Genomic DNA, 23,521 nt, shown 5'->3' with positions numbered 1-23,521 from the left:
AACAAGATGGCGCCTCCCCGCCCAGCGGCGCCCCCGCCCCGCGCGCGCGGCGCGCCGGGTCTCGCGAGACTCGCGGGGCGGCGGCCGCCAGGGGGCGCTGTAGGGCCCCCGCCGCCCCGCCATGAGGGCTCGGGGCCAGGCACAACACACCGGGGAACGACCTGTCCTCTTTTTTTGCTTCCCCCGCTTAGAATAGAGCTTGATTTCAGCTCGGTCGCTGAAGCGCTGGGGAAACTGAAGGAGCCTTGGAGGATAAAAGGCTGTTTGTAGGCCCTGGGTGCCCACGGCAGTGCCCAGCCGCAGGTGACGCGGCTGTGACCCTGGAAAAGTGTTGCCTTGTGTGAGAATTTGTGCGGGAATTTCCAGACCAAACCAGCCCCGGACACTGTTAGTGGCTGCTCGGAACCGCAGCCCCGAGCTACACGAGAGCTCCCAACATCTCCCTTCTGCCAGACCAAGGGCCGTGTGCTGCCAGGCTTCCCACAGGGATTAAGAGTGGGAGGTCTGAGGTGTGAGCTAGAGCAGGAAAGATCTTGCCATTTAAATAACAGGTAAATTTATTTGCTCTTTACAAGGCAAGATTAACGTGTATCTCCACAGGAAGGCGGCAAAGCAGGGGCAGAGCTCGGGCACACGCACACAGGTGATGCTTTATTGGGTTGGCAATGTTCATGTTTCCAGCCGGCCGGAGGGGACCCGCCCTGGCCGTGGAAAGGAAGGACAGGTTCCCTCAGAAAATTCAGGCCTGGCTGTCCTGGCTGAAGCCCCAGTTCAATCTAGTTCATGTGTGGGTGGTTCCTCCAGATTTAGCCTTTCGGGATTGACTGAAAGTTGACCCTGAACTCCCCAGGGATGCTGATTTCCGGAGTAAACGTGGGCAGGGAAAAACAGTGCTCGGATTTTTCAGGGATTGTTGTGTTCTCTTTCAATAGCCCCTGTCCTGTCAGTAGTAGCATTACTCAAGTATTTGGCGTGCCCATGATATGCTAGTTGAGGATTGTTATAGGGAATAATATACTACATTTAATAATTCGTGCTGAAATAAAATATAAATAAATTAATGGATAAGCACCCGTTCTGGGAAAACTAGGCTTACATTTCAGGTTGGGTGTCTCCAGCAAGAGAATAATGGAAATCAACACCTGAAATAAATTTCCCGGCCCTGGAGATGAGCCATTGACGACGATTAATCAAGGATCAGCGGAACCAGATAAGACCCAACGACTCGACCCACCCAAAGCAGCTTTCCACCCAAAGCAGTTTTTTCCGACTCTGCCCAGAAACCTATTCAGGAGGGGGACAGAAGAAAATCTCAAGAATACATCATCCCAGAATAGTGGACAAAGCATCTAGCCTTGGGGAAATAAACTGTAAAAAAACTGGACTCTTGGTGGTGGGATTTGTGAACGGGGAAGGATAGAGGGCTGTCCCTACCCCGGGGTCGGGGTTGGCCTTTTATCGTGGCTTTCCAAATTTATTGGTACGTGAAAATAAACTTTGGTTTGTTTATTTTATTTTTCAAATCTGGCTATTTCATTTATAACAAGGATTATTAGGGATGGCTGCTGTAATTCATGCAGCATTTCAAAATGATGCATCTCATATATTCATATGGTGCTGGTGTTCTGCCCCTCAGTCTGTCATACCACCATCTTCATTTTCTAGGGAAATACAGGTCAATATCAGACAGATAGAAAACTGCAGTACATGTCACTCGGTGTATTTCTGAACAACAGTGACTTTTATAATTCTAATTTTATAATTTGGTAAGCTGAATATTCTGGGTAAAATGAATCTATTTCTTCTGTGCTAGAGGCACTTTGGAGTGGGTGCCAGAGAGGTTAAGCCATTATTAACCAACACTTTCCATCCAGCACCAAGCACAGTTTCATGCAGGGAGTTCAGTGTACCAGGCTAAACACAGCTGAACTCTCAGGACTGAGTCATTACTCAACATCTTCTACAGCGAAACACTTAGAAGGAGAAATTGGCAGTGGAGTCAGACATTATACAATCCTAATTTCTTAGCAAATATGCAGAAAACTTTTTTTTTTCCTTCCCCCTGAAAGCAGCTTACATAAAACACAGATAACAGCTCTACTGGTTTACAGCTCTACTGGTCTTTTCCAGATAGCCACAAAGATCCTTATGTGAGTCTCAGGACCATGCTCTTAATAGTATCGTGTTCTTTTGTCCTGCTCCTATATGATTTTTACTTCTTTTAGGTCTTTGCACTGTGTGGTTTCACTGTGGAAGGAGCAGGCACATGTGGCAGTATGTGATGGGAGGCTCCTGTCATTGCACTTCTCTGACTTCCATAAAGAAATGGAATGACTTTACACAACTGACTAAATAGGAGGCAAGATGACGATTTTACAACACAACAGATAAAGGAATAAGGAAATAACTTGGGAGTAGTGTAACAGAAAATAATGGACATGGGAAAACATAAACTAACAAAAAAATCCCCCAAAATCCCTGTTGAATAATGTGCACCAAAGTACCTGGAAATTGTACCAAGGTGCCTAGAAAACACAGAAATCTATTCCATACTAAAGTTCCAAGAGGATCAGAGTATGATGATAGTCCACCTTGGAAATTAGTCCTTTATAGATATGTGTCATGTTCTGCAGTGGTGTGAGCCAGTCTCAAATTCCAGATGCACTGACGCAGCACTGATGCAAGAATAGAGATTTTGTGCATTTACTGAGTGTGGAAAGGAGGCACAGAGGTTTCTTCCTAATCGTTATAAATTCCCATCTTCCTGAAAGGAAACCTCCTAAGCTACTTGTGACATGCCATGTGCATCACACAGGGGAGAGAGCACTGTGTCTGAAACAACCTTACCTCATCAATGCTGAATAACTGGGCATCCCATTCCAGCCCTCGTCCTGCAGGTAATGTGTGTGTGCACACAAACGTGCACATGCCTTTGTTCCTCATGAGCCAGAGCTTGGCAGATATTGGTCTGTAATATACTCCTGTAATACCATCCTGGCTGCTTCCCAAAAGGAAGGATGGAGTGACAGTCAGACCATAATGGGATTGCACAGCGGGGGAGAATGACCTGTCTTCTAGCAAGCAGCGTAAGCAGTGCCCACTTGGCGCGTGTGAAGGTGTGTAATGACACAGATCCTGGACCAGTCTGCCTCACTCTGCAACTCCACAAACAGGCTGGAATGAAATAAGCCTTTCCCTGAGGATCAGAATGCTCGAGAAAACCATGCGATGCACTTGGAAATCATTTAATGGTATGTACTTCTTATTTAGTTCACTTTGTTCCCTGCACTGCCCCTCTCAGAGTTAACAGACATCAGTGACTTAGAGCTACAAATCTGCTTAGAGGAAGGGAAGGAGGTTAGTGTAGGCAAAGAGGACTGCTGAACGAACAGTTTAAATTGAAAATTGTTACACCCAATCCACCTCGCTTCAGAAACCTGAGAGAAATAACTAGTTTAACATAAAATGATGTTTGATATCCAGGACTTGGAGATGCAGAAATGACAAGGCCACTTTGATTTAGGTGGAGAGAAAATATGAGAAGTAGTGCCATATGCAAATTAAACCCTTTGATCCTGACATCAATCTCTTAATTAGGAAAGTGTCAGGAAGAGGTAGTTTTGTTAACACATGTCTATTTGGACAGACTTATTGCTTTGAACAACAGCAGGATTACTTTTACCAGGGTTCAGCCCATTTTATTGCTTATTATTTTGTTGCTTTTCTTGGTGCAGCATTCATAATAGAATCACAGAATGGTTTGGATTGGAAGGGACCTTAAAGCTCATCCGGTTCCACCATAGCAGGGGCACCTTCCACTATCCCAGGTTGCTCCAAGCCCTGTCCAACCTGGCCTTGGACATTTCCAGGGATGGGGCATCCACAGCTTCTCTGGGTTTGCTACATACTTAATAATTTTTTGAGCTTTATTACTTAAGATGTGATGTCACAGTTTTCACCATCAGCAATTTGCTTAAAGGAAAGGTTACAGCAATTAATCAGCATAGACCATGCTACAGATTACCCCTGATTACCACTACAAATGTTCCTGTGCCCTGCACAGTCATCACCAAACTCTGTTCAGCAGTACATCGTGTTGCTCATTCCTGGCAAGTTCCCTTCCTGTCTTTCCCTGTCTGCACAGCTCAGTGTCTGCCCAAACCTGAGCTGCCCCTGTGCACTCACAGGCCCTTCTCTGGAGGCACCTGCTCATCTCTCATTAGCTGCATGTGCTGCACAGAACATCTTGGCTGCTTCCCTTGGTATATCATGTCCCTGCTCCCACAGCTTCTGTTTTCTGCCTCTTGAGAATATCAGCTGTGGAAACCAATCTCCCTTCTAGTACATATTTCAGCTGTACAATGCGTTGTACTTTTCTTTCATATGACCTCGATTTCCCTATGATTCCATCTAGTATAGTGTCTATAGGACATAAATCCTGTACTTCTCTCTGAAGTAGCACAGGCACTGTCTTGGGCAGAAGTGTTAACAATGTAGTTAATGTTAGAATCAGATTCTCTGCCCCCAAACAGGCTCCATTTGGAATTTCAGCAGGTATGTTTTGTTTACTGAAGGAATATGTATGGCATTTTTTTTGTCCTATTATACAAAAAGCTTTGGGTTTAGATATCTGCCTTGGTAGTATAAAGGTATGTACTTTGATTTCTTTGCCACTGTTTGACCTTTACCTAATAAAATCAGTACTTGGAATTTTGTTAATCGGATACAGCATATAGATGTCTAAAAACTGTATCAAAAATAAATCTGCTAAAGAACTACTTTGAGGCAAAACCTTTGAGTAGGAATGATTTGCAGTTAGAAACTTGAAGAAAGTGCTCTGTGGCTTTCTGCTTCTCTCCAAAAGTCTCTGAGCCCTGAAAGGCCTACCTCTTATTTCTGCACCTGTATCCGCTGCTGTAAGACTTAAGCAAAAACTTGGGTAAGGAGGCTGACATTAAAACACAAATATGTGATGTTGATAAACACCTGCTACTCCCAACTATTTATTGCTGTCCTTGAATACTTACCTCTGATTTGGACATGGAGCTACAGCAGGGGCCCCATTATACAGTGCAGTCACACTGAACCTAGGAAACAGGAAAATAAGAATTAGGGTATTAGGTATACTAGCACATGCTCACCATTATTGCACACTTACATTTGCCTTTTTAATAGTGGATACACAGACTAGTGCACAGTGTTGTGTCCAGGGCCCTAGAGGAAGGTGACACAGCTGGGTTAAGGTACATGGAAAAAATCTTGTCACTGTTTGGGCTCATCATAAGGATTGGAACATGCTTGACTCCTGAGTTCTTGCTTTGGTTGGAGAAACCCTGTGTCTGCCTCTCTATGTATGTACTACACTTCTGTTTCTTTCCTATACTGGAATTTAACCGGATTTGCAAGGAGGACACAGAGAGTACACATGGACCCAACAGAAAGAGGAAAGTTCTTGGCCATCCTGTCCTATTTTGGGAAGAGAGAAGTGGACAAATAGGGAGTTAACATGCACCTAGATTCTGGAACACAAAGAGAGAGGTTTGTTAAGAGATAAATTAATGATAGTGAAATCAGGATGTTTTGTCCCATTATATGGGTGTGTGTATGAATTTCAGTTAAATGTGATGAGTTAATTTTGGTCTGAGCTCCAGGTACTGTGAAACACAGACCAAATAGAACACAGACTGGTGGGCATTTTCTTGCAGAAAAGAGCTATGGAAAACCAAGGGGAGGTTTTGATGAAGAGATGAGGGTCTGATTTTCTTCATGCCTAACAGGGTGAGAGACAGTCCTAGGGAAGTCAGTCATGTTGGGGCAGGGTAAGACCAGATGCTAAAGGGTTTTCTCCTAGGAGTGCTTTCCAGAAATCTGAAAGGATACAGGCCCAGTGGAGAGACTGAAGTTGAAGGTTCACTCAGGCAAGAATTAGCCTTCATGCTTACTGGAACACCTGACCTGGAAGTGACATATACACTGAACTGGGAGCAAAGTCCTGTAATAAATAACCGTGCTTCAGTCATTTCCTCCTTTGTGCAGTGGAGAATTGGCACTTAATGGCACCAGGGCCAGTTTAATCTTCCTTTCCTTTCTTACTCCAATGCTTATGAAAAAGAGGGATCTGAGCTGCAAAAGCTACACAGTGAAGATTTCTTCTGGAGAGGTAAATTTCCATCCTGTGGGGTGTGATTTGCTTTATGGTGCCGCATTACTTTGTCAAGAGAAGCAGCAGACAGAGCCAGGCTTGGCCAGGAACTGGCCACACAACCAGGTACAGGGGGTGTCCACTTATGGCTTCTCTGGGAATAAGAATTTTAAATGTTGGAACTGCATATCCTGGGATTCTATGGGATCTCCTCCCTACATATCTGCTCCCGGCTGCTGTCAGACCAGATCCAGAGCCAGCTGTCCCTTTGATGTGACACTGTATGGCTGTCTCTGTGCTTGCATCTGCCACTCCCTCCTTCTTTGGGGTCAACATTTCTACCCTTTTGCCATATTCTGGTTTCTGGTGCAGGTGAAAAAGTGCTTGTCAGTTATGAATCACTGACTGTGGCCCATCTTTAGCCTGTGTTTGCCAAGGACTGTGCTTCTGTGCCACCCTGCACCACTCACAGCAACAGGCCATCTCAGTGTTGAAGTTGATACATAGGTCCTGCCTCTGAGTACTGAATAAGAACATGAGGACTTTGCCATAACAGAATATGAAAGACCAGCTGGAAAATCATCCTAGTCATGGAATCACTCCCAGAATCCAGTTCTGTGGGACAGAAAGTTGCTTTGAAGACCTCAGTTTCTTGGTTAGGACAGCCTAAACCGTCATCATCCCTTAATTAAAGCACTGCTGTAGATTTATGGCCACTGATATTTTGGCTGTTATGTTCTTGATAGTGAGTCCCTAATTTTATTGTGGTTCCCTCCAGTCCCTTATTTTGCTGTTCCTGCCTTGATTGCAATCCCTCCCATTCCAGCCAAGGAAGGTGAACTCTAGGCCTCTATTTCTGTTTGGTGGTGGGTTCAAGCTGGAGGATCTGAGGAAACTCAGCTCAGAAAGTATGAATTAAACCTGTGTCTCTGGGACAGCCACTGAACTGCTGGGTCAATGGACCAGCTAAAGATAACTCTATTGTGCATCAAATCACATTGCACTGGTGGGTCTTTTTATTAGTGAGCCAACCTTGAAGTTCAGACTTCACAGTAATTGTGCCTAGCACTTGATGGAGAGAACTATGTGGTATTAAAATGTGCACAGTGAAATCTTTAGGGCTGAGAGCATGTCCGGGGTTAAGTGGTACAACTCAGAACACCACCCCAGTACTGCAGCTTCTTGCTTTGTGTAGGTGGTGTCATATTGTTTCTACATTGGATGTATCTTACTATGATCCTTTCTGCTTTAACAAAATTATTTTAAGACATTTTGATGTTATTTTTTTTGCAAGGAAACCCTGCTGTCTGTTCTCATCAAAGCCCTTTTCTGACCTAACATTATGTTCTTGGCATGCAGGTTGTATACAGTGATCTGAAACATAATGGTGGTTTTCAGAAAGGTAAGTCCTATTCTTTGTTCTGATTGAGTGATTAGCCTGAGGCCCAAAGAGGAGAAAATTTCCTTACCATCATGGTTCAATCAAAAGACAGTAGCAATAATGCAGTATCAATAAGGTTTAAAATAATTTCAGCCTAGACTAGGGAAGCAGAGTTGCCTCCCTAGGCTGTGCTCTTGTTGAGCAGGTGACCTCTGTCACAAGGTGTGGCACTGAAACTACACAAGTTACCTTTGGAGTTGTATTCAACATAAATAAGAGCTGTTAGTCTGTAACATTCTTCATAACCTTTTGCAATGTCTATGGATATTTTACATTAGTTATTTGGTTTTAAATGTAAGCCACAAAGGATTTTGAGAGGAAAAATATTTTTTTTTTCAGTAAAAACATTGAAACTATAACAATCAATGCTGTGGTGTGTAAGGAAAGTTGTGTATGACAAGACACAGCTAGAAAGTTCACTGATCTACAACTGTTCAGTTTTTATTCCATCTTTCTTTTCGAATCTGTATTAGGGACAGGAGCAAGAGAAGGTGTTCCTCAGGGCCTGAAGTAGGGAAGTATAACCAGGACACTGGTTCAGGCAACACCAAGATGTTGCTCATTCCTAGGAAAGGACAGCTGTGGCTCACCCCTTCTTCAAGGGACAGCAGAGCAGGTTCTTGCTTGCTCTGCAGAGGTGCCTGATGTTGAAAAATGTGAAGAGAGGAACTGGACTAGAATGTTGGTTGTTTTTTTTCCTAAGAGAGATCATGGATGCACTCACATACTCACATTTCAGCTATAGCAGGAAAAATATACGTCTAAAATTTCTCACAGTAGAGGCTTCTACATTTCCAGGCATCCAGTATGTACATCTGTTTGTTTGTTTTTCTCTTTCCTGATAAAGTCTATGTCCTCAAGAATCTATTCTGGAACAATATCATAGCTCATGTGAGGCTGCCAAGCCAGTTCCCCAGCATTCACTGTGCCCCCAGCCAGCCTCTGAGTGGTAGTGGAGCTGCATTATTGCTGTCCTTGGAAAAAGTGTTGCCTCATTTCCTCTTGTGAGACAGCTGGGTTTGATGACTTGTCTAAAGTCATGTTCCAGAACAGCTGTGGAGCTGGGAGTAGAATTCAGAGGTCTGTAAATGTACTGCCTACAAGCAGTAAGAACTTACCCAGTTAAACACCACTGAACAAATCAAATCACTAAAAAAGGAAGACCAAGAGGTGTTTGCTTGTGAACTACGTGGCATCAAGTATGTCACTGTACTTGACAGTAGCTTTTTTCTCCCCAGGGTGATCATGTGTGGCTGGACACTCAACTAAACAGTGAATTTCATGTCCCTATTGGGGCAGTTGTGAAGGAATCTGACTCAGGACGGATCTTGCTGGAGGATGATGAAGGCAAGGTGGGCTATATTATAAACTTCTGTAAAAGATGAACATCAAATGTAAAAGTACAAAAGAAGATCCTATTGGTTCAGACCAAAGCTTCATCTATCCAGGTGGTCTGACCTTGATATAGGTAGGATTTACTGAAAGACTATAGAAATAAGCCAGGTATAGGATGGTCACCCGGCATCTCCAGGTCCAAGCACTAGGAAGGTTCAGAGCTTCATAAGATAGGGGTTATATCTACATGGTTAAGAAAAGGAAATGGACAGGCTCCAATCTCTAAATTTGGTGAAGTTTTAGGTAGAAACATAATCCCACTGAAATCAGTTCATCCCTACTTCATACAATGTTTTGCCTGTGATGACAGAGTTGCACTCTGAACAGTGTTAAAATTGGTGCTGTTCAGAACCCGCCTGAATGGCTTCATTCAGTGTTTTAAACCATCTTGTCCTGGGGAGCAGCAAACCAGTTCATTCCTGTAGGCCAGTCACCTGTGTTGAAAAGATGCTTGCTTGACCATGTATTATGCTGAAGCTCACTCTAGTCTAACCTAGCTCTCCTTTGTTGGCCTCTGAGCCACAGCATCACACGTTAAAGTCTGTGCTTTGCCTTTGTCAGGAGCACTGGATCACAGCCCGGAACATGCACATGGTGCGCCTGATGCACCCCTCCTCTGTCCAGGGGGTAGAGGACATGATCTGCCTTGGGGATCTCCATGAAGCTGGCATGGTGCACAACCTCCTCATCCGACATCAGGAGCACAAAATCTATGTGAGTGCCACAGCTGCTTCCAGGTCACTTCCAGGAATGGCCTCTACATTTAGCAAGTGACTTGAGCAGCCTGTGGGCCTTTCATACATGGGGCCCTCTGACTTTTTTAATGACTGAGGGTGCTAAGGAGACACTACACAGTTTTGTCTTTTTTTGCCCAAAGAAGAGAGCTACCAGCAGTCCCTCAGTCACAGTGCTGGCACAGGTAGTGACCCCACTTACTTTCACCCAGAGTGATCATTGCCACCAGCCACTGACAGTGAACTAAATCCAGCCTGTTACAGCTTAGTGCTGCTATTACCTGGAGGATCAGCCTAACTAGTATGCAGTGACATGATTTCAATTGTCCCCCAGTCCAAGCAACATTTACTTGATTTTGATGTAATAAGATGGCTAATGAATAAATCTAGATATTTTGTCCATTACAGGTTTTATCTGTAACTGGAAATTTTGTCATTTTAATTTTCTTTTTCCCCTTAGGTTCCAGTTTGTAATATTATAATTAACATTCAGGCTTTTCCATGCTTTGCCTCCCATATTATATACAGTACTGGAAAGAAGCTGCCTCTTCTAACATAGGTGCAATGATATTTAGTGTAAAAAAGGACTGATTTTATAGATCCTACAATTATAACTACCAAGGTGTGTGTATAGACCTGTTATATTAAACTCTAGCAGCCTGCAGTTGTTTCATGTAGTTTTCAAACAATATTATTGTCTTGCATCTCCACAGCCTTCAACAGCCTCCTTCATTTCACTGGTGGTGCTGTATACAAATGTTTCTAAATTACCATATGAATAGCACAACTATAACTTGGCCCATTAGCAAAGTTCAGCTACATCTGCACTAGGATACAAAAGCGGCTTAACGAAACACTGTGGAACACCTTACAGTAACACCAAAATGCCAGAACAAATTGGACTTCTGTGTGCTTCAGCTTGACACAGAGAACTGAGCTGTCATTTGGCAAGGAGATTACACCTGGCATTCTTCCTTAGACAAAACCCTCCTTATCCTGGGATGTTTAACAGCAGCTGATAGTGAGGAACTGGCCTCTCAGTCTCACCCAAGTGCTACTATGATCTCCCAAGCTTCTCTTCTGCCTCTGTTTAGATTTATACTGCAAATGGCTTTGGTTGTATTCTTGTTTGCAGGTTTGCTGTAATGATAATGCTCACAACTGTTTTCCAGACTTACACAGGATCAATCCTTGTAGCAGTGAATCCATACCAGCTGCTGCCCCTCTACACGGTGGATCAGATCAGACTGTACTATAACAAGAGGATTGGAGAGCTTCCACCTCATGTCTTTGCCATTGCAGACAACTGTTACTTCAATATGAAGAGGAATAAGAGAGACCAGTGCTGTGTGATCAGGTGAATGAACTCGGAGAGGACAAGCAGCAGAAACCAAGTCTGGCATAGTTTGGGGCACCTTGTGGACACAGGAGACCTTCCTGTGGAAGGACACAGATAAAACTAGGGACAACAGGAAGGAAGTATTTTCTTCCCTGCTCCTTTATTTTCAGTTAGGACTGCAAAAGGTAAAATATAAACAAACATTATTTTCCCCCAGAATCTTTGAATGTGCTTGTAGATTCTGCACCTGGTCACTACAGAAACGTAACACCTGAGTGTGTATGATATATGGGTATCTTTTACCTTGGAGACAAGATACTTACTTTACATGTAGTTTCTGAGACTTGGACATTTCCTCAAGAGAAATAACCTCTGCTAACCCAAAGATGGATGGAAGCTTTCTTCATCCTATAAAGAATGAGTTTTCTGTTTGTCATCAATGTGATGAACCAGATAGTCTCACTGTAATAGTATCTGAGTCAACTCAGTTGATGTGCTAACACTAGCATTGTCAATCTGGTAATGCAATAAAGAAGAAAAGCAACTGGTCCTTTAATTTACACAGGTACAGAATGTCTTCCATGGATTTGCTTGTTTTTAATTCATGGGAGAATTTAATTCTCAGCCTAAGTCTGAAAAACAACTTAAATTTAAGCAGATAAAATAATGAAAGACTTGAATTTTCCAGCCATTTATGAAAGCCAGTCTGATCTGCCATTCACAGGGAAAACTTAGGTGGGATTGGTTTTTTTTTTTAAGTTGGTCTGCCATGTTACCAAAAAAAGAAAGGATGCCTGTAATGATCTTTTTTTCTTACTGCAGTGGAGAATCTGGAGCTGGTAAAACTGAAAGTACAAAGCTAATACTACAGTTTTTGGCAGCTGTCAGTGGCCAGCATTCCTGGATAGAGCAGCAAATCCTAGAGGCCAACCCCATTCTGGAAGGTGGGTTACTTAGCAAACATGGCTGATTTACCACATTTTTAGGATAAAAATGTGGTAAATTCAGGATAAAAAAAAAATCAGAAACAGATCCTTGAACCATTGTATCTGCTTAACTGGTAACCCCCCTGAAACACTGGTGATGCACTGTAGGTGTTCTCTATACTTTTCTGCCATGTTCCCATGCAGTCCACAGCAGCTTTGTTCTCACACTATAGGAGGAGGTACCACTGTGGTATATACCCTGGAACTGCCAGGAGCACAAGAGTCCTTGGGACTGCAGAGCCCAAGGCAAAACCCCCTGGTTTGGCATTTGCCCTAGACAGTGACAAAGTGACTGGCCAAGCATAGATGTATCTGTAGGGGAACTCCCTGAGACACCCATCTTTCTCTGTACAGGGATCAACATATTCCCAGTAAATCCTTCTGGAGGTCTTCAGACTTGCCCATATCCTCTGGCTGGCCAGATATAGACCACATTTGAATGATTTGAATATGTACTTCAGGACTCAATTATCTGGGTGCAGAATATCCCTGCCCCTCTCTTCAGGAGGCAGACTGAGACAAATGGTTCTCCAGTGCTTCTCAGCACTGTCATTTGGAACACAATGTGTAAAATACTAGCAGCAAAGTAGAAGGGGAAAAAAATAGGCTTGATGTTCATGAACTGCAATAATACAGATACTGTCTCTGTCCCTTGCCCATCAGCTTTTGGAAATGCCAAGACAATTCGAAATGACAATTCCAGCCGCTTTGGGAAATACATTGATATTCACTTCAACCAAAATGGTGTGATAGAAGGAGCCCGGATAGAGCAGTTTCTGCTGGAGAAGTCCCGGGTTTGCCGGCAGGTGAGGACACTGGCAAGTGAACATTCTGCCTGTTCTTGTGTTAGAAGCTTATCCTGACAAGGCTGTCCATTGGCCTATTTCTTTTATTTTTAGGCTCCAGAAGAGAGGAATTATCACATCTTCTACTGCATGCTAATGGGGATGAACACAGAGCAGAAAAAGATGCTGAATCTGGGCACTGCTTCAGAGTACACCTATCTCACTATGGTAGTAATCTCTTTATTCTCCGTTATTCCTCTGCCAAGTGCTTCTTCCAGCAAGCAATTACAATCACTAGGAGCTGCAGATGATAGTTACCAAATACGAATAGTCCTTCCCTTAGAGTACCAGAAGCAGTAACACCAAAAGTGCTGTGAGCATCAGTTTCAGACACTTCCTCTGTTGTCCACCAGTGGGAAGCAGCTTGTGGCAGGTCAAAGCTTTCCGTCAAAATCAGACTTAAGAAACATAAAGGACATCTTAAAACAGAATGTGGACAACATCCCCCACTTTCCCAGACACTCAGATTTCAAAGGGATGCAAGAGATCTCTTGCCAGGAAGAACAGTAATCACGTATGTGTACCTTACAGGAAAATTAATAAGAATCCTAGTCCTTGTATCCAATAAATCTTACATAAATAATGCAGGCAGCTGGCATTCAGCGTAACCTCCCATGATTGATGCTAATGACCATGTCTGGGTTATGCCATTGTGGCAGAAGTGGGATCTTCATAGATGAGGTTTCTGAAAATAGCTAATTGAGTGGTTTGGGACATGAAAGCCATGATGAAAATCCTGTCCTTTAGCCTGTGTATATACCTTGTATTAAATACACTATCTGGTAAGATTTGGGCTGTTGTTCTACAGCTGTGGAAAGAATGTGTTTAAGTCCTGCCTCTACTGAAATTAGCTGGAGCTGGGCATCTAATTTCTAGGAATGAATGAAATGAAAACAAGTCTGTTTCTGGAGTCTCAAAAGCAAAACCATTAAAGTTGTCGGGATTTTTTCAAATGTAATGTTTTCAAAACAGTGCAGTGATCTTGCAGCAAAGCTGATGAGTACAATTTGTGCAATTAACACATTGCTCCATAAAATTGCTCCATGATCAGCAGGAGGGCAGTGTGATACTGAAATAGGAGTACTGGATTAAAAGAGAACATATCCATGATTTTGTTAAGGTCAGCTGTTGGTACAAGCTGGCAAGTTTACATGCTGTAAACTGAAATGTCTAGGAATATTTCATTTTTGTAATCATCACACTATATTGTCAGAAATGGCAAGGGTAAAAAAGGCATTTCCCCATCTCCATTATGGCTGGAAATAGTTTCTATCAGGAGCAGCATCCTAGGACCTGCTGTGCAGGCTTTGATGAAGGTTCTTCTGATACTGCCTTGGATGCTTCCATTTGCCTTCCAATAGGACCTAATATTTTTATTTTGAGATCTCCCTTCTAGTACTTATCCAACCTGACTTGCTTTGGTTTGGGATGAGGACTCTTAATTTTCCATTGACAAGGCAGAGAGAGGAAACCAAAGAAACAGACATAGCCTTGTAAATGTAGGCAACCTTGTCAAAGCTTCCTGTCCTTCTGTGCTCCAGAGCAGCCTTCCCATCAGCTTTTCCTTTTGGCTTCCCCAGTATTTAGTCTAGCCCTGGAGAAAAGCATTATTGAGCCCTCTGTTAATGAGTTCTTTTTGAGAGAAAAGATGAAGGAAGATACAATCATGGGAAGAGGACCACAGAATGCTTAAATAGGTTCTTACTGTGCATCCTTGTGGACTCACAGGATAGCCACCCTGTGTACCAAGGCTTGTCTGCACATGCTTTCTTCCTTGTCTGGGTAGCAGGAGGGTTTTGCTCACCTGTTGGTGTGGTGTTGCAGGGTAACTGCATGTCCTGCGACAGCCGGAACGACGCCAAGGACTACGCTCACATCCGCTCCGCTATGAAGATCCTCATGTTCTCAGACTCTGAGCACTGGGACATCAGCAAGCTGCTGGCTGCAATCCTGCACCTAGGGAATGTAGAATTCCAAGGTAAATTCAGCACTGCCTGTGCTTACCTTTCCTCAGATTTGATGGTAAAGGTACTTCCCTTGGGTGCTTCCTGCTTCCACCTGCACAGATTGGGTTGTGCTGCTCTGACCTGTATTAACAGGTGAACAGAGTTGGAAGGGCAGGCAGATAAGCACTATGAAATTCTGATTTGTGACTCACTGCCATGTGTTTTGAAAAACAGTGTCATATTATTATTTTGTTACACTGTCAGGTCTCCATGGTTATAAATAGGCCCTTATCACACAAACTGAAACAACAGAGTATAATGCCGTGTTACATTTGCTGATTGTTCTACAGAAGCCAGAGGACACAGGAGTGATCTTTGCCCTGCAGATAATAGCAGTCATCCTCCTGCTTAAGTCTGCTGAACACTCACCTGCATAGGTGCACTTCTGGCAGGGACAGGCACAGAGTGACAGTGTGACCCACCAGCACATACCAGAAGCTTTCACATTTTAGGAAAGAATTCCTTGCTTTGTGATACAGCGAGCCCAATACAGAGGTGCCAGCTGGATTCCTTGGATTAATGCTGACTACCAAAATTAGGGATTTCTTTTATTCCTCCTTATTATCTAAATTTCCCACAAGCCAGATACACAGGAAAAATATTTCCAGAAACACATTTTCTGGAGTCAGATATCACTTCCCCAGATCCCCAGTTGTTACTATTTAAATGAATAATCTTGTCAGCTTGGCTGCTGTTTTCAGCCTGATGTTCTAGACATGAAAGGGCCCTGTAGATCCCAGGATCCAGGTGAAATCAGGACCCTCCCTGGTAAAATCACCAAACCTGTCAGTTTCAAACGAGAACTGAGTACTTTGCCACATTCCCAGTGCTATGGGCACAGAAATACAGCTACATTAACAGTGATGGTTCCCCCTGAGACTGGCTGTTTGTTCCTTGCAGCGGCTGTGTACGACAACCTGGACTGCTCTGATGTGATAGACTCACCACACTTCTCCATCGCCACCAAACTGCTCGAGGTAATGGGCTCTCATCTTCTCCTGCTGGTTCTTCCTTCTCCCTTGTTCCATGAGCACAGTGGTGGAGCATGTCTCTGGAGTTTATGTGGGAATGAACATTCAACAGGAATGTCCCCTCTGTCCTGCTGACACTCCAGTCATGCTGTTGCAGATGTCTTTCCAAGCTGGGAGGCCTTTAAATGGGACAGCAAGTTGCCAGTGGATGCTGCTAGACAAGCAGTTTGTCATACCCCTCCTCCTGATACAAACTTTGCTGGATCTCCTTTATCCACCTGGAATGACCAGGGTGCCATGTCTGTTTCTCCAGGTGGACTATACTGAACTCCAGAACAGCCTCACAAACCTCTCCATCATTGTCCGAGGAGAAAGTGTGTCCAGGCCTCTGAATATTGTTCAAGCTGCCAATGGGAGGGATGCCTTTGTGAAGGTACTGGTGCTCACAGATCCCCTGTTTAAAGGCTGGGGATGTTTTCAGAGCTGTCTTTCTTCCTGGCTGAGGAGCCTTATGTGGTAAACATTGACCTAGAGGGCTCCAGGCCATTGCAGTTCTCAGGCACAGCTTTGACAGCACAATAGCAAGCAGTAAGTAATATCCAAAGTCTCTAATGATGGGCTCTAATTCCTCTTTTATTTTTTTCTCAGGGTATATATGGACGGATTTTCTTGTGGATCGTGAACAAAATCAACTCAGCCATTTTCAACCCTACTTCTCAGAAGCCTAAAGACAGACATCAATCCATTGGACTGCTGGACATTTTTGGGTTTGAAAACTTCAGCAACAACAGGTAGGAAACTCCAGATGCAATGCGATAGGAAGCTGAAAAGCAGCTGATGTAAAGGGAAAGAATGGAAAAACAAAGAGACACGTGCTTTTTCATCATCATCCTGATTCTCAGAAAAATGGTAAAAATTCCATTACTGGATTTTCCCAATTATGATCATGCAGATTCCATGCAGATTCATCAGCTGGATCATTGCTGCTGGTCTTTGCCACAGCAGAAAATGCCTCCCTTGTATTGCTAAGATTGGCAGCATGCAGTGATGGTGGTCACCAGCACTGTGGAATATGGCACTGTTGTATCTGGATTTGTATTTAATGCAGAGCTAAACAAATAGCAGAGAGCAGTGCAGCACTGGCCAATGATGACCATGGGCTTTCATCTTGTTCTTCCCCAGCTTTGAGCAGCTGTGCATTAACATTGCAAATGAGCACCTTCAGCAGTTCTTTGTGCACCATGTCTTCAAGCTGGAGCAAGAGGAATACCTTGCAGAGCACATTGATTGGCACAACATTGACTTCACTGATAACCACCAGGCTCTGGAAGTCATTGCACTCAAGCCCATGAATATCATCTCACTCATTGATGAAGAGAGCAGGTTCCCAAAGGTAAATTTCTGGTTTCACTTGTAATTCCTGGCTTTGCACAGTTCACAGGTGAACACTTGGGTTTAGACACACAAAAGTGCAGAAGTGCTTTTCAGATACATTAGGAGAGGCAATATCTTCTCCCCATAGATGTTTCTTTCAAAATAGCCCACTACACAACTGCTTCACTTTCTCCTGGAATGTGCTCTTCCTGGTGCCTTGCTGTTGAAACTCCTACAGCTGTTCCAGACAAATAAGGAAGGAGTCTGGATCATTTTACAAGGGCTTCTTAGGAAATCTTTGAAATTATTTATTGTTTGAGTATTGTTCTGCTGTTGGTCTGGGTTGCAGCTTGCTTTCTTTGCCTTGCTTGACAGACAAAAATGAGCATTGTCACCATGGTGAGGAACTGAAGGAGACGTACAAGCCTGGCAGCTAACCTTGGTGCCAGGGAAGGTCATAAACAGATAATTTTGAGCACCATCACAGAGCAGGTACAGAACAAGTTGATTAGGGCAAGGACAGTGTTTGGGATCTCCTTCCATGACAAGGTGACCTGCTTAGTGTATGAGGGAAAGCCTGTGGCTGTTGTCTGCCATGATTCTGTGATTCTGTGAAATGTTATTCTGCAAAGGCCAGTCATCTCAAACAGAAGAGCAGAGATGAAAGTAGCATCTGCTCTCAGACAGATGCTCTGTAGAGCATTTTCATTGTCTGCAGAGCATGGTGAGGCTGAACTGAAGTGTTTGTGCAGGAATCAGATGAGAGTGGAGGGTGTCCAGAAAAGCAAGCCTCTGCCTCAGCTCATTTGTAGTCCTTCAGGTAACTTTGAAAGGATCACATACAGGCAGACAGCTTTCCCCTTTCTTCCCTAAGAAGAGGGTGGTTCTACACATCAAGAAAACACCTTTTCCATGATTCCCAGAGCATGTGACTTCTGAGAGCACAGCCCCCACTGCCCTGGGTGCAGGCCAGTGCACAGAGCTCACATGGCCCATGAGGAGATGGCATCACGATGGCACCCCTTGAAGAGAAGCACCCAGCTGACTGCCTAGGCCCTGGAACTCCTGGTCTGGGCATGCTGACTGGGGAGTGCAAGAAGAACTGTGCCTGCCCAGGAGAAGGAGGAGGCATCCCTTAACAGCTTCCTGGGTAGGAGAGTGTGAGAAGGTTGGTGGGGGAGCTTTGCTTGTGAGGTCCGAAGATCTGGTAAATTCTCAGCCTAGGAATGTTAGTTATGTTATGGGTGCTTGTGTACAGTCCTAGAGTACCAGGCCCTGTTCTTGATGGTGTGTTCTGTCATGATGCTTGAGCCAAGGGTCTGTGTAAAAGGGGAGATACTTTTGGTACTACCTTTCTCCAGATCTGCTACACACATATGGGCAGAATTTGAGCTTTTGTTATCTTTAAACACCATTTCTGTTTGTTTACTGAGCACAGGCCAGTGCTGGGGACAATCTGCTTAACCATCCTTTTTTACCTATATTTATTTCTAGGGCACAGATGCCACCATGCTTATCAAAATAAATTCCCTCCATGGTAAAAGTAAAGTTTACATCCCACCTAAGAATGTTCATGATACCAAGTTTGGCATCAACCACTTTGCTGGAGTTGTCTTCTATGATTCAAAAGGTGAGCCTGTCTCTGCTGGATACAGAAGGGGAAGGGAAGGGCATGACTTGCCCTGGATATGAGGCTCTCCAGGGTAGTGTTGATCTGAAGTTGATCAGGAGGTCAGAAGGATTACTCTAAACCAATCTGCAAGTTACTGTAAATTAAGTGGATTTTAAATAGACGGAGTGGTGTTAGAGCCAGCAGGCTGCAGAGGTGACAGGCTAATTCTGTTTTCATCCTATAGATTTCCTGGAGAAAAATCGTGACACACTGAGTGCTAATGTAATGCAAGTGGTCCATTCCTCCAAAAACAGATTCCTGAAAGAGATTTTCCAGGTGGAAACAACCCCACCTAGTCTGGGACGTGGGACTATTCGTCATCTTGGATCTGACCAGGTCTACAAGGTTGGCTTACTGGCACTGTCTTGCAGAAACAACTCATTTCTCCTGCCTTCCATAAAGCTCTGGCTGTTCTTGATCTCCTCTTTTGTACTGTCCCTGCAAGTCCCTATCTCTTTCATTCAAATTGTTTCTGCCAAGGAGGCTGCAGGAAGAGTCAGGGTTTGGTGTTCATGCTGTAAACAAGTGCAATGTTAGCCCTGTCTCTCCCAGCTCTGCATCCCTGGACATCTGTGTAGCCATGCCTGCAGGCAGTTTTAGAACCACGAGTCCTGATGCCTCCCCATGTGTTGTCAAAGTTCACAATGGGTCAGTATCACAGACTCCACTGTGCCTGCTGTGTCTGTGCCTAGTAAAAATAAGGGTGTGAAGTGCAGTGGACTAGAAAACAGCGTGGGACGCAGTTCAGGTTCTCTGTCGTGCTCCAACTTCCATATACCTTGATTTCTGAACATTTAGCTATGTGGTGTCACCAGTATGTGAAGGTACTTTTGCTTTTGTTTGTTTACAGCTTTGAGTTTTCCTGTCAGGATAGAGAACAATCAGCTTGCTATCTTACCTGTTACCCGTCTATTCTCTTGGCATTGTTTTCTGATCTTGTCCTTTCTTCCTCTCTCTTTGTCCAAGTGTGGCTTTCTGCTGTCCAGAACACCTGGCCACGGACAGGTAAACATCCCGGGGGCATAGAATGTCAGAAGTGGTATAAGCAGCAACAGATAACTGGCTTAGCATCTCTTAAATGCTATGAATACCTCCAGATTAAAAATCAGGTGTATTTACATTGCTTTAATGCTCTAATGGATCTTGTCCCTATAAATAAGGCTGTGTTATTGAAAAAGAAAGTACAGCAGCATGTCAAGAAAGGAAATAGCAAATGTGGGCTACCCTATGTAAAAATGCACAGAAATTAGCTGTTGATGTTCAAATAAATGGGATCACCATTGGGAAGCCTAAAAAGCAGGCTGCAGGAAAGAATAATGAGTGATGTGCCAGGAAGCACTTTTTGGCCTGAGGTCTCAGAGTTCCTTTCTGACACACCACAACAGAAAAGTCACCATTAACTCAACAAATTCAGCTTTAACAGTGTTGCATGTGTGAGATCACGAGGGCATGGGCTTTGGCCTAGTGTGGCAATCCCACTGATGGTACAGCAGAAAGGCCTCTAAGGTCTGAGAGTGAAAATCACTTACAGCTAAAATATGTATAAGTTGTTATTATACCCACTTAGGTGCTTGCTAGCCCTAAGATCCATCGGGGCTGCAATGAGACATTGCCAGGAGCTCTTTTCCAAAGACAAAAATGATTGATCACTGGAGGGCAGCCTTGCCCTGTAGCTAAAGCAGAGGGTGGAAATCTGAGTATTCAAAAGGGCACTTTAGACATAAGAACAGCAAGATGAGGTACCCTAAAGATCGTGGAAGTGAGGGGAGCCACTGGACTTTAAATCATTTACTTTGAAAAAAATTCCAACAACCCCACAATGGACCAAACCCCCCAAACAAACAAACTAACAAACAAACCAGCTGTGTTGTGCTGCAATGACCAGCTCATTGCCTGTATATAAAAGGCCAGTGGAGTCCTTGTGTTACTTGGAATCTGTACTGTTGTCACTGTAATTTAATGTGCCCATACTGAGATGTAGAAACTTAGCCTAATGAGATGACTTGTGTGAAAAAAACAGGTGGAACTGTGCTGTTAAGAGAGGCTGGGGAAGTCTGGAGTACCTCATACATTATACTACAGTAAAAGTTTGCCTTTTCACTGCTTAACTGTAGTATTAATGAGCAAGGTAATCAGTTGTTCTAATCCCTAAGGAATAGGCTGTTCTGGATCGTTAGTACTCCTAGCTATGATGGCAGCAAAATATCTGGCCTGGAGTTTATTCCTGCTTTGGGAGTGGCTGTTTCTCACCAAGCTTTCAGGCACACTCCTAGAAATCACAGCTTGGCCTCCAGGCCCACCATTAAACACAGCCTTGGTTGGAAGAGACAGGTGCATGTGGGGTCCTGTGGGTGGAATTACTTCTACCACAGCCACCCCTGCTGCTAGAACTTAGTGCCCAAGTAGGTGAAAGCACTTAGTGGGGGGTTTCTTTACAAGAATAAACCCAAATTAATAAAGTGTAGATGACCAATGTAGCTCCCATGTAGGAAAATATTTTTTTTTCCTGGTAGTTGTGTGGTAGTGTTACATTGTACAAAAATACAAAGGTTTATTAATTGGCCTGAGAGTGAATGATGTTGCAGTCAGCATGTGCTTTCTCTTCCCAGGGCATGGATACTGCCAAGAGGCTCTCAACACTGGGAGGACAGTTCAAGCAATCCCTGGAAAAACTAATGAAAATCCTTGAGCAGTGCCAGCCATACTTCATCCGCTGCATCAAGCCAAATGACTACAAGAAACCACTGGTAATGTTCTAACAATATGAAATCTTGCCTTTGGTAAAGTTTGTAATGAGAAAAGGCTCTAGTTGCTGTGTAACATTTTATAGCTGTACTCGGCTGCATCCAAGAAGAGCTGAGTACAGAGTATTCCTGAAATAAACATAGTAGGAGGATACAGCATTGTTAACTTACAAAAGCATCTCAAAAAAGCACCATAGAGTAATGGATGGCAAAAAAGCACACAGGTGTATTCCTGAGTAGAGTTATAGATGCCTTTTTGGTAAAGATAAAGACAAAACTGAAAAATATGAAGCCCCTCAACACAGAAATAAACAAAAAATGTGAGGATCAACAATGATCATACTATGAAATAGCCTGAGAGAGAATAGGAGACCTGTTGGAAATTTGTGAGAGGGGTGATTTAGCTTAATCTGACATACCAGGTGAAGTCAGTTTGTCATTAGGACACGTGGCTGGAACTTGGAGGATTTCTACTCCAAAACCTTTTATGGCATTGGTCAAGTGATCTAAAAATTTTTGAAGCACTGCATGTGGTTTAGTAAGCCAATTTTTAATCTCAGATAAGAGTAAATAATAATAACAAAAGAGCAGCATGCCTGCTGTGCTTTGCATGGTATGTCCAAAGGCCTAAGTTGCTAATGCAGCCATTCACACCTGCAAAACTGTATGGTCAATTCACTGTTCATCTGAAATTGCAATTCTAGAATGAAAAATGGTAACCAGACTGAAATTAACAGACTGTTTTTACTGCTGGCGTACACAAAATTGAAGACCCTTTGGGGTGACTTGTTTATGCTTGTAATGAATTAATTTAGTGCACTGAAGAAAAATACAATTTAAAAAAGCACAGTAGGCCATTTTTCAGGCCCTCTGAGGCTGGAGGTCAATAGACATGTTCTGAGGGATATACTGCACACGTACCTTTTTCAGTGCTGAGTCTCCTTGTCTGCTTTCCCTTTCAGTTGTTTGATCGGGAACTGTGTATCAAACAGCTGCGATATTCAGGGATGATGGAGACCATTCAGATCAGGAAAGCTGGGTACCCAATTCGATACAGCTTTGAGGAGTTCTTTGACAGATACAGAGTTCTTCTGCCATGGTCTCTTCGACAACAGGTATGTAAGCAAAAACATGGTTTAAGGCTAATCTAACTTTTCCTTATGAGGCTTTAGTCTTTCCCACAGTAGAAAGTTCTTGAATTACTCCTGGCAGAGTTGAGAGAGCTGTCAGCACAGAAGATGTCATCACAGGAACTGTTATTACAGTAATCATAGTTAAATACTAATACACAGTAAATAATTAAGTACTCCCTTCAACTTGGGCTGAAAATGCAGAGTTGCTTTGAGGTCCAGCTGTCCTTGGCCTGCTCCACACAGACAGGCCAGGCAGAGTAACATCCCCATTCCCATTGCCCTCAGATGGTTTTTATCTGTGATCATACATGATCATACATTTCTCAGGTCTCTGACATCCTCCTCACACCTCGACTCTGGAATGTTTGGTCATGCAATCACATTCCTCCTCTTCCTGACCACTTGAGCTGAACCATTTTCTTTCATTGTACTGACAGCCCAGAGGTCTACAAGACCTCATCTGTTTCTGTTCTTCACCCTTTGGAATGTAGTAGATCTTTGCATAGTACAGCTGCTGTGTTTCACAGCCAAGCCCTAACATCATGATGCTTTTGCACATCAGCTGAAGAACGATACTCGACAGAGCTGCATCAGCATCTCCGAAGCAGTGCTGGGCAAGGGTGAAGGCTGGCAAGTTGGAAGGACCAAGATTTTCCTTAAAGTAAGTAAAAAGGACAGTTTATTGTCTTTTCTCTTGAAAAACGGGATGTTTCACAGTACAGATTGGCCTGCTTGTACA

General features: G+C 43.6%; 1 protein-coding gene and 1 long non-coding RNA gene across 2 annotated transcripts in view; one reads left to right on the top strand and one right to left on the bottom strand.

Moving 5' to 3' along the window:
- Positions 1 to 5,029: 5,029 nt before the first annotated feature.
- LOC310913354 lies at positions 5,030 to 5,949 on the bottom strand. The gene is made up of 3 exons (XR_014590796.1): positions 5,881 to 5,949; positions 5,159 to 5,214; positions 5,030 to 5,087 (listed from the first exon to the last, which is right to left on the bottom strand). It is a non-coding gene; the product is annotated as an uncharacterized lncRNA (long non-coding RNA).
- Positions 5,950 to 6,021: 72 nt separating this feature from the next.
- Positions 6,022 to 23,521, top strand: part of MYO7B (myosin VIIB) — a 50,857-nt gene continuing 33,357 nt past the window's right edge. The window contains exons 1-18 of the mRNA XM_083868339.1: positions 6,022 to 6,160; positions 7,502 to 7,544; positions 8,822 to 8,935; positions 9,540 to 9,692; positions 10,885 to 11,069; positions 11,874 to 11,995; positions 12,701 to 12,843; positions 12,937 to 13,050; positions 14,707 to 14,860; positions 15,789 to 15,865; positions 16,173 to 16,292; positions 16,508 to 16,650; positions 17,042 to 17,252; positions 18,728 to 18,863; positions 19,090 to 19,250; positions 21,515 to 21,652; positions 22,612 to 22,764; positions 23,345 to 23,443. Coding sequence (XP_083724465.1) covers positions 7,527 to 7,544; positions 8,822 to 8,935; positions 9,540 to 9,692; positions 10,885 to 11,069; positions 11,874 to 11,995; positions 12,701 to 12,843; positions 12,937 to 13,050; positions 14,707 to 14,860; positions 15,789 to 15,865; positions 16,173 to 16,292; positions 16,508 to 16,650; positions 17,042 to 17,252; positions 18,728 to 18,863; positions 19,090 to 19,250; positions 21,515 to 21,652; positions 22,612 to 22,764; positions 23,345 to 23,443 — 2,241 coding nt within the window. The 5' untranslated portion in view covers positions 6,022 to 6,160; positions 7,502 to 7,526. The remainder of the gene's footprint in view (positions 6,161 to 7,501; positions 7,545 to 8,821; positions 8,936 to 9,539; positions 9,693 to 10,884; positions 11,070 to 11,873; positions 11,996 to 12,700; positions 12,844 to 12,936; positions 13,051 to 14,706; positions 14,861 to 15,788; positions 15,866 to 16,172; positions 16,293 to 16,507; positions 16,651 to 17,041; positions 17,253 to 18,727; positions 18,864 to 19,089; positions 19,251 to 21,514; positions 21,653 to 22,611; positions 22,765 to 23,344; positions 23,444 to 23,521) is intronic.

Source organism: Zosterops lateralis (assembly GCF_965231275.1).
Source record: "Zosterops lateralis genome assembly, chromosome: 10".
NCBI lineage: Eukaryota > Metazoa > Chordata > Aves > Passeriformes > Zosteropidae > Zosterops > Zosterops lateralis.
The sequence above is the reverse complement of the archived record's forward strand: the minus strand, read 5'-3'. Positions and strand labels throughout refer to the sequence as shown.